Below are 18471 nucleotides of genomic sequence, written 5' to 3'. Positions count from 1 at the left end.
AGTCACAACCGCGTAGCCATCGATTGGCTCTCGGCCCCCCTCACCGCCATTGGCAGAGGCCCGAGGAAAGATCTGGAAGGCAGGGGCTCGGCAACCCCAGAGCACGACGATTGGTCCCTGCGCTTCAGGACGCTGATGGAAGATTGGCCAGCCGCTCCTGTCTGCTGATTGGCGCCGGCGCAAAGCCCCGCCCATTTGGGGGTCGCTGTTCATTGGCCGGGGAGTGAGTGGATTCCCATGACTTCCTGGGCTGATGTAACAAAATGTAAACAAGAGGTAAGCCCCTACGTGCACGAGCTCACACGCTGCCGTCACACGCCTGTAGTTTCTAGATCGGCCACTAGAGGGGGCGCGGTGACCTTAACCTGGAGGTTGCTGGCGGTTCCTGACGGTGAACCACAAGTCCCAGCTGGAGAAGGAGGACATGGGCATGGTGGTGAGAGGCCTGGCCCCTGCCTGGAGGGCCCTGAGAGCCACAGCTCCACTGGCTACAGGTAAGTCAGATCATGGCCTGTGCACATTGGCCTTCCATTTGTATCTCTAGTCTAGACATAGACTGGGAGGGGCTAATAATACCCAAACGAGCTAATTGGCTAAAACCTGATGCATGACTTATTGGTAGTCTGAGCCCACCCTGCTTGAAAATCATTGGCTGCCAGTGGAAGGCAGGCAGAGTCAGTGCCACCCCCACAGCTCTATTACATGCCCAGGAGCAGTGACCACCACACACCTTCATTTCATTTGTTGGAACCAACACTTTTTGTTTTTGGTGTTGGACAGTGGCGGCTGGTGCTCAACATTTTTGTGGGGGCGCAAACAAACGAAAAAAAAAAGAAGACAATTACAGCCTCACTGTGCCCATCAAAGGCAGCCACTGTGCCCATCAAAGGCAGCCACTGTGCCATGCCATCAAACGCAGCCACTGTGCCATGCCATCAAACGCAGCCACTGTGCCATGCCATCAAACGCAGCCACTGTGCCCATCAATTGTCACCACTGTGCCATGCCAAACGCAGCCACTGTGCCATGCCAAACACAGCCACTGTGCCATGCCATCAATTTTTGCCACTGTGCCCACATCAATTGTCGCCACTGTGCCCACATCAATTGTCACCACTGTGCCATGCCAAATGCAGCCACTGCGCCATGCCAAACGCAGTCACTGTGCCATGCCATCAATTGTCGCCACTGTGCCATGCCATCAATTGTCGCCACTGTGCCCACATCAATTGTCGCCACTGTGCCCTGTAAAATGCTGCCAGTCAGATTGCCCCCGCCCGACACTTACCTTTCTGGGGTAAACCATCCTCCTTCCACGGTCCCTTGATGTCTTCTCCCGCCCTCGATAACGATTCAGCCAATCAGGTCACCGGTAACCAGAACCGGTGAACCCGATTGACTGAGACAACTGTCAGTGTTAGCTAGGAAACGCACCCCCCGTGCTTCCCCAGGCTAACTATTTGGAATCCGATTACAGCCTGAAGGCTGTAATCGGAAAGCCTATCAGAGCCGCTGGCACTTCCAAAGCCAACCAGCTACCGTTATTCAGATGGCTGGTGCTCACCAGGGGGCCGGCCATCTGAATAGTGGGCGGCAGCAACAATACATAGATTCATGCAATGCATGAATCTGTGTATTGTATTCAGTGGCGGTGCAGGAGAAAGAGGGGGCGGCGCTCCTACACCCTCTATGGATGCACCGCCACTGGTGTTGGATCAGGTTGGGAATGGCTAGAACCCCTGGCAAGGTTTTTGTTTCTGCCTGTGTCCCACTAGAGGGATTTTCCTTCACTTCCTGTCATGGAGACACAACAGGAAGTCGGACAAAACTCCTGCATTTCAGGGAAACCACTTTGTTGTCGCTGGGACAGGTTTGTGCCACTTTAATACCGGGCACTTTCGCACCTTCCCGCCCAAGCCCAGCTTTCAGTGCTGTCACTTTTTAAATGACGATTGGGCGGTCATGCTACATGGTATCATTTTGTTCACAGAAATAGAGCTTTCTTTTGGTGGTATTTGATCACCTCTGCAGTTTTTCTTTTTTGCTAAACTAATAAAAAAAAGACAGAAAATATTGAAAAATAAAATAAAAAAAAGGTTTCTGTTATAAAATTTTGTAAATAAGTACGTTTTCTCCCTAAATGATGGGCACTGATAAGGCAGCGGAACAAATGAGATTTCACTTATAGGTGGCACTGGTGGCCACTGAAAGGCTGCACTGATGGGTACTTATGGGTGACACTGATAGATTAAACTGATAGGCATCACTGGTGGCACTGGCAGGCATTTTTAATGGGCGCTGATTGGCATATCCCTGGTGGTCTAGGGTGACATACGTGGTGGTCTTGTATGGTGGCCATCCCTGGTGGTCCTGGGTGGGCATCCATGGGGGGGAGGGGGGCTGTGCTGATAAATAATCGGCGCAGACCCCCCCTGTCAGGAGAGCTGCCGATCGCCTCTCCTCTACTTGCGTCTGTCAGACGTGAGTGAGGAAAAGCCGATTAATGACTCTTCCTGTTTACATCATGATCAGCTGTGATTGGACACATCAGAGGCTCTTTAACGAGATCGGTGTATCGGTGTGTCAGACTGACACGCTGCACCACCGATCGGCACATGCCGGCATTATCCTGCTGGACGTCATATGACGCCAAGTCAGGATAACTGAACCACCGCCCAGCCGTCATTCTGCTATAGGCCGGGCAGGGAGTGGTTAAATACATTCTGCCTGGCTGCCTCTGATTCCATTCTGTAGTAAAGCCAGAAGCCCTGCAGATTTGTTCTGAGTGAGGGACTCCAAGTTTTGTAGCTAAAGGGATAACAACTTCTAGATTTCACAGAAAAGAGTTAACAGTGGACAGTGCAGACTTCAGTCAGTCTGTTAGTTGGAAAGAGGAGCAGAGGAGTGCCTTGTCATCCTAGGCTGCTGGGCTGTGTGTTTCTATTAATGCACACAGCGTAAGGAGACACAACTCTAGTCTGCATACAAGGGTGGCTCCATAGGATGCATCAAGAGAAAGGAGACTGCCAGCAGCTTAAACTGGAACAGAGGCAAGGATTAAGCCCTTGTTCACATTGGAGCTTCAGGTCAACCTGCATGACAAGTCGCACCCTATTGCCGGCAATCGCCTTATTCAAATCGGTGCAATGCCGTCTTTGCAGCGCCGCATCGGTTTGAAAAAGTAGTTCCTGCACTTGTTTTGATGATTTTGGGTGCCGACTTGGAAGACATCCTCGCGGCTTCATGCACAGATGCAAGTCGCACCCAAAATCAAAATAAGTGCAGGAAATACTTTTTCAAAACCGATGTCGCACTGACATGTGGCTTTGAAATAGAGCGATTTCAGATGAAGTCGCACAATGTCAATGTGAGCGAGGGCTAAAAGAAGCTGAATACTAAGTAAGTGATTAGCCACTAGCCACCCGTAGACCATCATATGACCTCCTCAGGTTTCAGTGGTTATACTGACACCTGCAGGCATCATCCCAGTATTACATTTTTCAGCCAGCGGTTCCCTTTATTGTAGAAGTGATTCAAGTGGCTATTGAATCACTTCTACAGGTGGCAGAAGGGAGTCACCCCGCATTTCCTGGACTCTCCTGTCCCATCGGGGAGCCCAGGATCGCTCCGACCAGCGACATCTGCAGCAGTGAACAGAGATAGAGAGAGAGAGGGGAACTGACATTCTTCCCTCTCTGTGAGGTCAGAAACCAGAAGGATTTGGTCACTTCTGGATTCGGTTTGATGTTTGCAAGCCGCTTCTGGCTTGTACAAGCATCTGATCGAACCGATCTTGGTTTGATCAGATGCTTAGAAGGCCAAAGAAGACAACTGGTTTCTAATAGACCCGCAGATCTGCCCACAAGGAGGACCTGTAATGCTTATGGCTATCACAAGGGATGCTGTTCATAACATAGCAAAATAATTCATCAAAAAAATAAAGTTTTAAATAAATGACAGTATTTTTTTTTTTTTAACCACCTGCTTTTGACACTTCCCTCTTGCATGTAAAAAATATATATTTTTTAAGCAGAGACCCTAGAGAATAAAATAGTGAGTGTTGCAATTTTTTTATTTCACACAGTATTTTCACAGCCGTTTTTAAATGCAAATTTTATAGAAAAATACACTTTAATAAATGTAAGTGCACACAAACACAATATAATACAACTCTTTTGGTAAAATATAAAAGATGATGTTATGCAGAGTAAATAGATACCTAACAAAGTGTTTCTCAACTCCAGTCCTCAAGGCGCCCCAACAGGTCATGTTTTCAGGATTTTCCTCAGATCAATTGGCTGTGGTAATTACTAAGGCAGTGAAACTGATCAAATCACCTGTGCAAAATAATGGAAAGCCTGAAAACATGACCTGTTGGGGCGCCTCGAGGACTGGAGTTGAGAAACCCTGACCTAACATGTCATGCTTTAAAATTGCGTAAGCCTGTGAAACTGCGGTACATAAAAATCGCTATAGGCGATGCTTTACATGTTTTTACAGGTTACCAGTTTAAAGTTCTGGGGCTACCGTGTATGGCAGATGCATTTGTTTACCTTTGTGTGGGAGGATAGGGGTGCTTTTTTTTTTTTTTTTTTTTTTTTTAAACACGGTCTCTTGTGACAACAATCAGCAGTGACAGGTCCTCTTTATGGGGACATATGGGATCTATCAGACCCCAGATGTCTCCTCTGCTTCTAACTGCATCAGATCAGGCCGAGATCTGTCTGATCCCATGCTTGTACAAGCTAGTAATAGCTTGCAAACAAAAGACTAGAAGCGGCAGTGACAAAATACAGGTCACTTCCAGTTCCTAACACCATAGAGGTGATGGGAGCTGATCTGGTCTACGAAAACCTCTATGGTTGTGAGTGCTTGATCCAGGATCTTTTTATGTTACTGAGTTACTGAGCTCCCGCAACTGTCAGTCAGTTAGAGAGGAGGCGGGGCCAAATGGCAGTCGCATGTCTGAATGGACACACAGATATGCAGAGCTCGGCAGGGGTGTGCCCATAGCAAACTGCTGGTCTATGGGGGGCACTCGTCAGGAGGGAGGGGCCAGGAGCAGTGAGAAGGGATCCAAGAAGAGGAGGATCCGGGCTGCTCTGTGCAAAACCAACTGCACAGAGGAGGTAAGTATAACACATTTGTTATTTTTATTAAAAGGGAGACTTTACAATCACTTTAAGAACTGTATAATAATAATAACGTCTTTGCCCCCATCAGAGTCTCCCCCATATATGTGCCCACTATATATGTGTCCCCATGAGAGTCTCCTGGATATGTCCTCAGTGTTGGAACAGTCATGTCCAGCACATTGCCATTTACATTGGCCGCATCTGACTCTTACATTGCTGTCACTGGCACAGTACATCTCTCCTACACCTTCCTACTCCCCACCACTGCCTAGGAAGGGCCCATGGTGTCATTGGACTGGCAAGAAGACTAGGAAAGAAAATATGTATAGTTGTATTATTTTTTTAGGCAGTGATGGATGGGTGTGGTGGAGGGGGGCTTCAGGTAGAGAGGGAGGAGGACAGAGAGTGGTGGAAAAAGTTGGGCTTTAGAAATTCCATTTTGTTTGTGTATAATATGAACTTTTTTCTCTACAGGACTCCCGAGGCATTTTAGCCAGTCAATTAATATAGTCGCAGAGGAGCAGGATGGCGATGATAAATTCAGTACTGATGTACCTGAGCATGGTATATTATATCCTAATCACATTCCCACCAACATCCTGCAAAAGCTGTTGTTGTCAGCGGGCTCTGCAGCGATGTCGCTGTATGATCCATATAGACATGGTAAGTGCTTTAGCAGATAAGGAGTGAGCCATTGCAGAGAGTTTAAAGCCTCATACACATGATTGGACTTCCATCTGACTTTTCCGTGGATTTTAGCCTGAAGGGGTGTTGGCTGTGAACTTGGTATGCATAAACACGACAGAACATTTTCAGCCAACATTCACCAAATCACATGGTTTTTCAGCTCTTTGCTGCCACCCTTTGGCCAACTTCTGCCATTATTGTCTGATGTTTAGCATTGGTTCTGTGAATGCGTGTTTGTACTTTGGATTTTAGTCCGTGGAAATTCCAACAATTGTCCGATGGAGCATACAGACGGTCAGATTGTCCGATAAAACACATCTTTCGGACCGTTGTTGTCGGAAAGTCCAATCATGTGTATGGGCCTTATGGCATGGACCCTTAACCTGTGGCCTCCAGCTGTTGTGAAACTAAAAGTCCCATGAGGCATTGCAAGGCTGACAGTTACAAGCTTGACTCCTAAAAGCAGAGACATGATGGGACTTGTAGTTCTGCAACAACTGGAGGGCCACAGAGAGCATCCATGGTAGGGATCATTAAACTACGGCCCTCTAGCTGCTGTGGAACTACACGTCTCATGAGAAATTGTAAAACTCTGACATTCACAGACATGACAGGAATTGTAGTTCCTGAACAACTGGAGGGCCATAGTTTTTTAGACCCCCCTGGAAGGGGTCCTTTTTAGCTCTACATTATCATGCTGCATTAGGTGCAATTCCTCTGAAATGAACTGTTGTCATTGTCACATTTTATTTGCAATTTGTTAAAATGTTGCTAGCAGTGTTCTAAGTGTGTTTTGCATGAAAACACACATTACCTAGAAATAAATGGTCATGCACGTGCAAAAAATAATGCTAAGGGACAGGAATGAAAAAGTAAATACAAATAATAAGAGTACTTACATTTTAACTACACATTTTTAGGATTAAAAAAACAAGTATTATTCTGGGATTTGTGTGTTTTTATGAAGGCACCAGAATCCAGTTTCTGGTATAATGTCCCTTTCACACGGACAGACCGATTGGGTCCACATTTCAGGTGGACCCAATTGGACCATCCATTGCTTTCTCTATATAGCGGTGAATGTTAACAGACATGTGTTGACACCCGCCGCTAGCCGATCCTATATTGTCTACTAAAAACAGACAGATGGGGCGGTCCCCATCCATCTGGCGGATTGGATCGAATGTAAATGGACAGGTGGTTTGTTTCTATTGGACAGCCCATAGAACAGGGGTGTCAAACTCAATTTCATCGTGGGCCACATCAGCATTTTAATTGCCCTCAAAAGGGCCGGTTGTATCTGTTAGATTAGATGTCCAGCGCATCACCTCCCTTTACATTAGATGTCCAGAGCCACACCATCATCAGACGTTGAGTCCTCCACTCTCCCTTACATCACAGTGCACCCCCTTTCCTTATGCTGCTGCTGGGAAGAAGCCGGATGCATTGCTTAAAAGCAAGAAGTAAGGGTCTGGAGTAGGACCAGAGGAGGGCTGGAGCTGCAGGAGAGGTGTGAGGGCCACATTAAATGGCCTGGAGGGCCGGATTCGGCCCGCGGGCCTTGTGTTTGACACCTGTGCCATAGAGGCTGTGTCAATGTCTTCGCTGCATTAGCAGATCTGGTGAATTCTGTCAGTGTGAAAGGGGCCTAAAACAATTTTCTTTTATCGTGGCGCTACAAACATGAACAAACACAAATTTAAAAAGTGTACATACTAACAATTATAAAAAAGGTACCAGCAAAAAAAAAAAAAAACAAATTGGGGGTTTATTAGGATTTATAAGGGACTAAAACTCAGGGCAGAGCATGAGGTGTCAAATTGATAGGTCAATCCTGCTGATTATACTGGGAGAAAACAACTCTCCCTGTGTAATCATTGGGACAGGGCTCCTGGTACAGAGTGAGCAGCTGACAGCAGCGCAAAATGCCCCAGGCTACACATGGAGTGCCACCATCTCCCAGTGTAATCTGCAGGACTGATCTATCAGATCTATACAGTGCATGACATGGCTGGGTGGTAGAGTGAGAAAAGTCTTCCACCCCAGCTGCACCACTCGTGGCACGATGTCCATAATGGGTGTGTCTGTCTGATTCTGTGGTGGCCTGCCCCAGGGTGAGATATTCAGCCTATGCAGAAATGTAGGGGAGGAGCTGGGCACTTACCTTTTAGCAAGGGTAATACAATAGTGATGAGCCTCAGCCAGTAATGTGTGTGGGTAACTGGTAGACATCGCATCCTAAAGTGATTGTAAACGATCACCTTGTAAAGCAAACCTGTCAGTTTATAATAGAAATTCGTGGATTAGCCAGGGCAGAAAACGATCAATAATTTAGCATTGATCGGCAACACTGAGATGCATTGTTCATAAATGTAATCAATCCGATTCTGAGATTGCATTGTGAAAACGGAGATACGATGGATAACCTCTGATCACATCCTTCAAATATTGATGAAAAAATCCACTGCGTGTCATATTGATCTAATGCAGTGGTTCTCAACCTGGGGGTCGGGACCCCCTCAGGGGTCGAATGACGATTTGCCAGGGGTCACCGAATCCTGGGATGTTCCTGAAGACCGCACCACTCTCCCAGCCCATTTTTCACAGCTGCCCAGCAGAGCTGTCCCTGGAGCCTGGGGCCGCCCACTCAGCCTCTTCTCAGCCAGCCATTCAGTTCACGGCATGGCTGGGTGGGAGAGACTAGAGGTCAGCTGACTGGTGAGGAATGTGAAGTGGGAGGGGCTGGAGGAGACCCTATCTCCTGATTTTAGCATAGGTGTCACTGCTATGAGACTCCACAAAGTCGGAGACACAGTGAGTAACACTACCTGTGATAAGAGTTGCCTTTAAAAGTCCCCATTACAGTTCTCAGATCAGCAGATGACCTTGATCAAGAGCACCTAAGTTGGCTGATCAGAACTCCCCCAGCACTGCCACCCATCCCAACTCTGCCACCCATCCCAACTCGTCGCCAGCACTGCCACCCATCCCAACTCTCCGCCAGCACTGCCGCTCATCCCAACTCTCCCCCAGCACTGCCACCCATCCCAACTCTCCCCCAGCACTGCCACCCATCCCAACTCTGCCACCCATCCCAACTCTCCGCCAGCACTGCCACCCATCCCGACTCTCCGCCAGCACTGCCACCCATCCCAACTCTCCGCCAACACTGCCACCCATCCCAACTCTCCGCCAGCACTGCCACCCGTCCCAACTCTCCGCCAGCACTGCCACCCGTCCCAACTCTCCGCCAGCACTGCCGCTCATCCCAACTCTCCGCCAGCACTGCCGCTCATCCCAACTCTCCGCCAGCACTGCCACCCATCCCAACTCTCCGCCAGCACTGCCACCCGTCCCAACTCTCCGCCAGCACTGCCACCCGTCCCAACTCTCCGCCAGCACTGCCTCTCATCCCAACTCTCCGCCAGCACTGCCGCTCATCCCAACTCTCCGCCAGCACTGCCACCCATCCCAACTCTCCGCCAGCACTGCCACTCATCCCAACTCTCCCCCAGCACTGCCACCCATCCCAACTCTCCGCCAGCACTGCCACCCATCCCAACTCTCCCCCAGCACTGCCACTCATCCCATCCCCCCCACCAAGTAGTAAGGCCCCTTTCAGACTGGGGCGGGAGCTGCGGTGGCGGTATAACGCCGCTAAAAATAGCGGCGCTATACCGCCGGAATTGCCGCGGGTATCAGCCGCTAGCGGTGCGGTATTAACCCCCGCTAGCGGCCGATAAAGAGTTAATACCGCCCGCAATGCGCCTCTATAGAGGCGCATTGCGGGCGGTATTGCCGCGGTTCCCATTGTTTTCAATGGGAAGGAGCGGTGAAGGAGCGGTATACATGCCGCTCCTCTCACCGCTCCAAAGATGCTGCTGACAGGAGATTTTTTTGTCTCCCGCCAGCGCATCGCCTCAGTGTGAAAACCCTCGGGCTTTCACATTGAGTCTGCAGTGCAGGAGTTTTTCAGGCGGGATAGCAGCGCTATTTTTAGCGCTTTACCGCCTGAAAAACTCCTCAATGTGAAAGGGGCCTAAGAGAAGGAATAAAAATAGAGAACACATGGAAGGGAGAGGAAAAGAAGGGGAGGCACAAAGAAAAAGGGAGAGAAAGAATAAAAGAAAGAACAAGAAAAACTGCTAGAGAGAGGAATGGGGGGAAAAAACAAGAAATTACGATAGAGAGATAAAAAGGAAAGAAAGGAGAACAAAGAGAAAGCATGGTACATCCTAAAATGTACTATAAGGGGTTTTAATACTTTATGAGTGGAAGAGACTCAGGGAGCACTAAATGTCCGTGGGTTAGGGGCGCACTTTGGGTGATGACAACCCATGCTATGAAAATAATTTTACTGTTAGGGATCCCCACAACTTGGGAAATTTTATCAAGGGGTCACGGCACTAGAAGGTTGAGAACCACTGATCTAATGGGTAGTATAGATCAAATTTTTCTAATGGGAGGGATGGATTGGAAGAGAAATCTATCATTTATCGTAGTGTGTATGGCCACCTTCTAGTCTCCAGTAACAAGATGAAGCTGGTTTATAAGAGGCACACAGAATAAAAGTAATAGGAGGAATATTTTCTGCTGAGAAGAAGATTGGTTATTTTTAGAAGTCACGCCATAACCGTAGGTCACATGGGTAGGCAACCTGGGGCCCTCCAGCTGTTGTTTAACTACATTTCCCATGAGGCATTGCAAGGCTGGCAGTTACAATTACTCCCAGAGGCATGATGGGACTTGGAGTTCTGCAACAGCTGGAGGGCCCCAGGTTGCCTACCCCTGCCGTGGAAGGTAGCCCAGTGAGCCACATAAACAATTTAATCACAACTTTACAGCCAGGCTTGGACCAATATTTATGTCTTTAACCCACAGATATGATTGCTGTTCTCGGGGAAACCACTGGTGTCCAGGCCTTGCGAAGCCTCAGAGAGAAATTGAGCAATGATCCGGAAGGGATCCAGATTCTACAGTGAGTTTCTGCTCCATAGACCATTGCTATAGGAAGTTTCATTTAGTTAGTTTTTTTTTGCAGTTTCCACCACTAGGTATAGCTAAACATTTTTACCAGCAAAAGGACCAATCAGAGACACTGTGATGTTCCCCATACTAAACATTACTGGTGTTTATCCAACTGGAACAACTCTCTTTTTGCACTAATATAGTAATATCTTTTAGAGCTCATTTACACTTGCAGTTTGGGGGGGCAGTTAAAACACGCAGTGGAGCTGCTTTTTGCTGCCCCTTAATCTGGAAAGGCAGCGGACGGGGATATGCTTATGTCACTGTGATAATGCTTTTATCACAGCTACAGTAAGAATGAAATCCCCTGTTGTGTTCGGCGGGCAGTATCACCTGCTGAACATGACCCATTCAAGTGAGTGGGGCTGCACTGCAGCTGTTACGAAACTACAAGTCCCATGAGGCATTGCAAGGCTGACAGTTACAAGCATAACTCCCTCAGGCAGAGGCATGATGGGACTTGTAGTTCCGCAACAGCTGGAGGGCCACCAGTTTGAGACCCCTGTAAGCTAGGGGGTTGTTAGGACAGAAACTTAGGCGGAGGATTTAATGCTGGTAGATTAATTGAAACCCACCTTTGTGGGGCTTTTTTGTTTTTAGTTTTTTTTTCTCAATAAAATCAAGCAAATGTAAGCATTGGTAGGGTCACTGACCATCCTATATAAATCTGATCTGTCCTTGCAGAGAAAGACCTCGGATTCGAATGTCCAATCTGGATATTGAGAGGTTCCGGGAGATGCCAGATGGGGCGTTTGGCAGAGAGTACGCCCGATTCTTGGATGTCAATGTAAGTTGTTTAATAACTGATTCCTTTGCAATGTTTATTTGAAGGGAATGTATAATCTTACATATACAGCATTATGTAAAAAAATCTTATCAGGGGATGTTAATGTTTTAAATACCCTATTTCTTTGTATAGTTTGTAATTATATATGTACATAGAGAAAATCATCTTTGCTCATTACATACTCAGTTTTGCTTACTGCTTTGTAGTGCTACACAATGGTTGTGTTTTACTGCACTTCGTGAAAACAATGCATTTTCTATAGCTGATCTCTTATCTCGCATAACCGGTTTCCCCAAAAATAAGACCTAGCGTGAGTTTCTGGGATGGCTGCAATATAAGCCCTATCCTGAAAATAAGCCCTAGTTAAAGTCCTTGTAACATCATGTAATTCGTTCTGTGCAGTGTCTCTCCTTGGGTAACTTTATTGTGGAAAGTACCTTATTTACAGCGCCGCTGGGCGCTCACGTGACCCGCTGGAGATCTCCTCTCCTCCCGGCTGACATTAGCAGCCCCTCCCTCTGCAGCGCTCGGAGTGGGAAAGAAGATCTGTGGTGGGTCACGTTAGCGCCCAGCGGTGCTGTAAATAAGATTATTTCCACAATAAAGTTACACAAGGAGACACACTAAAGAACAAAAACCCCTAGGGGTGGACTTTTAAGGCATGTAAGGAGACACACTGCACATTATATCATTGTTTTTTTTTTACAGAACGGATTACATGATTTTACAAGGTCTTTAACTTAGGTTTATTTTTGGGATTACAGAATTTTACAGTGCTGACTCCTGAGCTGACAGGGGAGGTACTTTTTTGTACATACCGTAAATCAATAAATCAATAAATAAGACATCCCCTGAAATTAAGCCCCAGTGTGTTTTTTGTAGCCAAAGTTAATATAAGACCCAGTCTTATTTTCGGGGAAACATGGTATGTCATACACAAGGCCAACCAGGCCTTGTCCTGTGGCCCTCCCACCCAGTTATGTAGAACATGGCTGAACTCCTTTCCGCTATCTCCGGATCTTATCCTTCACTCCCACCCACTTGTAAACATAGAATCATTCTGTTTACCAGGGACAGCTTTGCTCTCAGCGGCTCCAAGATCTAACTGATCCCTGCATGTATCCATGGTGGGGCACAGTGGGAACAGAGCTCCAGAATCTGAGCCACAAATCTTCTTCTATTTTACATTTTCAATCGACAAATCGTTCAGAATTCGACCCGTGTATTGCATGCATAAGTCTATAAGTCAGGAAGTTAAAGGAAATCTCCCTAATGAGACAAAGATAACAAAAAAATCTGATAGAGGTTTTAGACCTCCCCTACCTGTCAAAAAAAAATTGAATTTTGGCTTTAGATATACTTTAAGATGTGCATTTACCTTTTGCTGCCTCTGACTTTTTCTACCTGCATCTTACAGGTCAGTAATGCCAGTGTGTTTTTGGAGCGTTTAGGTGCATTCCAGTGCATGTTTTTATGCATTTTTACAGCGTTCAGTGCAGGAAAAATGCAGCATGTTCTACTTTTTTTTATTTTTTATGGAACAGCAAGCACTGGTGTGAACTATGTCATTGAATACTTGCTACTTTCCATGCGTGTTTGATGCAGAAAAAAAACACACTGGAATGTATGTGGTGTGAAGACAGCCTCCACGTATCTATTTGTACAGGTTTCCTGCCTGAGCTTAGTCCCTGCTATCAGTGTATGTTTAGCTACAAGACTGTTTACCTATTTTATAGAAAAATACAGAAATGTTTTCTTGCCCCCAGAATGTTACTCCAGATACCCGAATGCCAGTGAGGTTTGTAGATGACGAGGAATTGGCGTATGTTGCCCAGCGGTATCGAGAAGTCCATGATCTCATGCACACTCTGCTGGGGATGCCAACCAACATGCTGGGTAAGATGTGACTACTAGACCCCTATATGTGGCTAAATCTTTGGACACATTAAAAAAATAACATAAAAATTCACCCGGTTATAGATTCATTAAAATGTATTTATGATTTGTACATAGAACTTGTGTAACTACCTGAATCTATACAAGTCTTCTATTGATATCAGTCGTCTTTAAAGCAGCATTGCAAACTTTGCAGGAAGTTTTTAGTTTTTTTCAAAATCTGGCCATAAAATAATAGATTTCCCCATCCACACCAATGGCATGGATAAACAATTCCCCGCTCTGGGCTATTGGATTCTGATAGCCACTAGTGCAAACAGTTTTCATCCCCCCCTTCTTTGATAAAATTTGATTGCGTAATCAAAAGTGTATGGCTAGTTTTGCTCCAACATTGGGGGTGATCATGGAAGTATAGACAGCAGACCTTCCCACTCCCTTGCACTGACATTGATTATCTCAATAAGACTAAAACGGAATGGCACATGGGAGGGTAACGAAACACCCCGATAACACTAATAACCTATAAAGTCCAGGAAGTATATGTATGCAGCATTAGTGGCAGCTCCCTTGAGAGTGAAGCAGTCTCTGGAAGAACAATGGGAGAGAAACAAGGTGCGCCAAAAACGAAGTGCAGCAGAAGATGCAACGAATTGTATATTTAATTAAAATCACACTAATATAAAGATCAATAGGCATATAACAGTATAATACTGTGGTCACTCAGCGGGTCCCCGGTTGATGGTGGTGTGTAGATGTTCACACGAGAGGGGAGGAACAACCGTCTTGTCGTCTCAGAACCAGCATGGAACACACTCATCGCATCGGAAGTGACGTCAGAACATGGAGATAACGTTTCAAAGCATCCGCTTCTTCATCAGATCTAAATGGCTATTGACCTCGATAGCCATTTAGACACATCTACACACCACCATCAACCGGGGACCCACTGAGTGACCACAGTGTTATACTGTTATATGCCTATTGATCTTTATATTAGTGTGATTAGCAATTTGGCTGATTTTAATTAAATATACAATTCGTTGCATCTTCGGCTGCACTTACTTTTTGGCGCACCTTGTTTTTCTCCCATGGATTATCAATATCAACAGCATAGAAGCAAGTAAGCACCTGTAGTGATGTCTGCTGAAATCCATGAAGCTAGAGCTTCACTTTGATTACAGAAATCTAACCTGTTGATCTCTGTGGCAGGGGAAGTGGTGGTGAAATGGTTTGAAGCTGTGCAGACTGGACTGCCCATGTGCCTCCTGGGAGCTGTTTTTGGGCCTCTACGACTCAGTGCCAAGTAAGTGAAGCGACTATATAAGCCATTACTATCTCCTTGCATTGACTTTCTCCTTGTACCTCTTGCTTAAGTAGAATCCATCTACACATGACTGCCAGAAACCCAAGTTCCCCATACTGCCAGAGTGGGTTTCTCTCCACTAGGCGTACATTTGCTCTGTGACCACGACACGCTAAAATAACAAGCCGTGAGGATGCATAGTAATCAATGAAACATAGCTTGTGGTTCCAACATTACATTTACACATTCTGAGTAAGATTGGCATGTAGGTATTGTTAGTCATTATAAAAAAGGGGGAACTAATGCGCAAACCAACAAGGGATAAAATATACTAAAAAAGTAGCAGCCACCTAAAAAGTGTTCACACACTGAAAGGTATAACAATAAATGGGGGCTGAGGGGGCGCTTACTATAGCGTGCATAAAACACCAGATAATTCAAGAGTGATAATTGCAAAACATATCCATAAATGACAATTCATAAAGGTGAAAATGATAGAATAACACTGTGAAAAAAATTATTTAGGGCTCTTTCACACGGGAGGCCCGTTCAGGTCCGCCTGCCAGTTTTTTAGGCGGACCTGAACGGGCGCTCCGTGCTCCTCTATGGAGCCGCGGATGTCAGCGGTGACATGCCTGTTGACATCCGACCCTCTCCGATCCACCAAAGTGTGACGGAGGAAAAACATACTTTTTCCATCCGTCTATCGGATCGGGTGAACACAGACAGACAGTCCGTGTTCACCCGATCCCCCCCATAGGGGAGAGCAGAGAAAAGACAGGGCGGTCCCTGCACAGTGTGCGGGGACCGCCCTGTCATCCGCCGGCTCAGCGGGGATCAATGGAGCGATCCCCGCTGAGCAAGCGGAGGTGCACGGGGCCTTAAAAGTGCAACAATCCAGTGCAGAAATTACGGTACCTGTGTAAAAAATATATATATAAAATCCGTGTATGCAAAATACACACACTAGAAAAAAAACTGTATAAAATTGTGCAATAAACCGTCTTTAGTGCAGAAGGAACTATTCCAAAAAACATGCAAAATAATGCAAGTCCTTGTTCTGGAAAATCTCTAAGCCACACTCCACAGCAATGTGCAAATAAATCCAATAAAGTGCAGGTGCTTTCATCCAGTGCTATGTGCCAAACGTTTATGAAGAGTCATTTATGGATATGTTTTGCAATTATCACTCTTGAATTATCTGGTGTTTTATGCACGCTATTTCATATAGTTTAAAGGGTTTGTAAAGAATTTTTTTTTATCTTCATAGCTTCCTTTACCTTAATGCAGTGCTGTTTTCATGTGCTCATTGTTCGTTTTTGCTCTCAAGTTGCTGTAATTCTTCTCTGATCGCCACACTTCCTGGTTGTCTGTTTCCTGATAACCACAGTACTGGGAGCTTTCTCTCTGTGGTCACTAATCAAGGAGGTGTGATTACTGTGTGTCTAAAACCCTTCAGCACCAATCAGTTTCGTTTTCCAAACCATCACTGCCCTGTATTGGCTCTGTGGCTCTGTACAGCAGAGAAGATGCAAAAACGAAACTAGAAACTACAGGTACATTATATGATTCATTTGTATCTATTTTTAATCGTTTTTAAAATGAATCAGTTAACTAGTATGTCTCTATACCCTGTAAACAGTAATTTCAGCATAACATTTTTTATTTTTATTTAAAACTCCTTTCAAATAATTTTTATAGTAAGCGCCCCCTCGCCCCCCCCCCCCCCCCCCCGCTTTTATTGTTATCGTTAGTGATTAGTAGTTTTTATGTAGAATTTAATAACTGGTTACCTTTACCACTCTTCTCTTTTGCAGAAGAAAAAAGAAACTGATTGAACTAGTTCCTTGGGCAGTTCAGAGTGGGCGTAACGCTCGATGTGTCCTTAGTTTCTACTATGAGAACCGCTGGGAGCAGAGTGTGGAATCTCTGAGGAAAGAAATTGGGGTCCTGCCACTGCCCAGCATTAAATTCTGAACTTGTAAAGCTTTTTTTGGTACCTGGACACTGTATGTGGAAGCCTCTTGTTTACCCATTGAAGTTTCCAAGGGGCATCTAGCAATGCAGGAAGAATATGCAACTGGATAATGCTTGAAACCTTTCAATGCTGCACTGATTGTTACTCCATTTGTGTCATCATCGGACTTTCCCCGCACAATTATTTATTTTCTGTCTGGTAGTACTTACTGTCATGTCTCAGCTATGTGATTACATTCTACTGTACTGATCGACTGCCTGTCTACAGGAGATAAACTGTAGGCCCATTGTGGTGTATTAACCACTTAAAGGGGTTTTACAGGTTACAAGTTAAAAACATTTTTTTTTGCTAGAAAATTACTTCAAACCCCCAAACATTCTAAAAAAAAAAAATTCCTAACACCCTAGAGAACAAAATGGTGGTTGTTGCAATACTTTCTGTCACACCGTATTTGCGCAGCGGTCTTACAAACGCACTTTTTTGGGAAAAAATACACTTTTTTTAATTAGAAAATAAGACAACAGTAAAGTTAGCCCATTTTTATTTTTTTATGTACTGTGAAAGATAATGTAACGCTGAGTAAATTGATACCCAACATGTCACGCTTCAAAATTGTGCCCACTCGTGGAATTGAGACAAACTTTTACCCTTAAAAATCTTCATAGGCGATGTTTAAAAAAATTCTACAGGTTGCATGTTTTGAGTTACAGAGGAGGTCCAGAGCTAGAATTATTGCTCTCGCTCTAGCGATCCTGGCGATACCTCACATGTGTGGTCTGAACACCGTTTTCATATGTGGGCGCTGCTCACGTATGCGTTCGCTTCGTTTAAAAAATGTATTTTATTTATTTAACTTTTTTTTTTTTTTACACTGTTCTTTTAAAAAAAAAAATTGGTCACTTTTATTACTATTACAAGGAATGTAAACATTATAATAATAGGAAAAAAGCATGACAGGTCCTCTTAAATATGAGATCTGGGGTCAAAAAGACCTCAGATCTCATATTTACACAAAAATGCAATAAAAAAAATGGCCCTTTAAGAGCTAAAAAGTGACATTTTGATGCCGCTTCTGCCCTGCTATAGTATGGAGACGGGTGGGGGACATCTTCCCCTCACTCTCCAGGCCACTGAGGGAAAAGGATCTGATCGTCTCTGCTGACAGCTCCGGTAAGCAGCGGAGGATTTTTTTTTTTTTATAAAAATAAAAACCGCAGAGATGATCAAATACCACCAAAAGAAAGCTCTATTTGTGGGGAAAAAAGGCTGTCAATTTTGTTTGGGAGCCACGTCGCACAATTGTAAGTTAAAGCGACGCAGTGCCGAATCGCAAATGTGCTCTGGTCTTTGGCCATCCAAATGGTTCGGGGCTTAAGTGATTAACTTCAGTAATTGACAGAAATTGACATAGCGTCATGCTGTCCGTTTTCAGTTTGTAGAAAAAAATAATTTCTTCACTGTCTGGACATATCATTTTAAATAACTGTAATTACTGAAATGTATATTTTGATTAAATAATGAAAACATTTTTATCAACTCGTGTGTATTTTCTTAGCTCTGCTCTGTTTTTTTTTTTTTTTTTTCTACCATTCAGCCTCTCCTGCTTATCCCTAATTTAGGCCACAGTTTCATAAATTATTAGGAGAACTTGGCAGAA

The 18471-nt window shown here is 45.1% G+C and overlaps 1 protein-coding gene across 1 annotated transcript; it reads left to right on the top strand.

Moving 5' to 3' along the window:
- The first annotated feature begins 61 nt into the window (after positions 1-61).
- On the top strand, positions 62-17137 carry COQ4 (coenzyme Q4). Its single transcript, XM_040324476.1, has 7 exons — positions 62-494; positions 5610-5798; positions 10704-10800; positions 11535-11637; positions 13404-13533; positions 14743-14836; positions 16654-17137. Exons 1-7 carry the CDS (start codon positions 425-427, stop codon positions 16811-16813), a joined length of 843 nt encoding a protein of 280 aa, XP_040180410.1. The 5' UTR covers positions 62-424; the 3' UTR covers positions 16814-17137.
- Positions 17138-18471: the final 1334 nt, after the last annotated feature.

The sequence above is a fragment of the Rana temporaria genome, chromosome 9 (genome assembly GCF_905171775.1).
Source record: "Rana temporaria chromosome 9, aRanTem1.1, whole genome shotgun sequence".
NCBI lineage: Eukaryota > Metazoa > Chordata > Amphibia > Anura > Ranidae > Rana > Rana temporaria.
The sequence above is the reverse complement of the archived record's forward strand: the minus strand, read 5'-3'. Positions and strand labels throughout refer to the sequence as shown.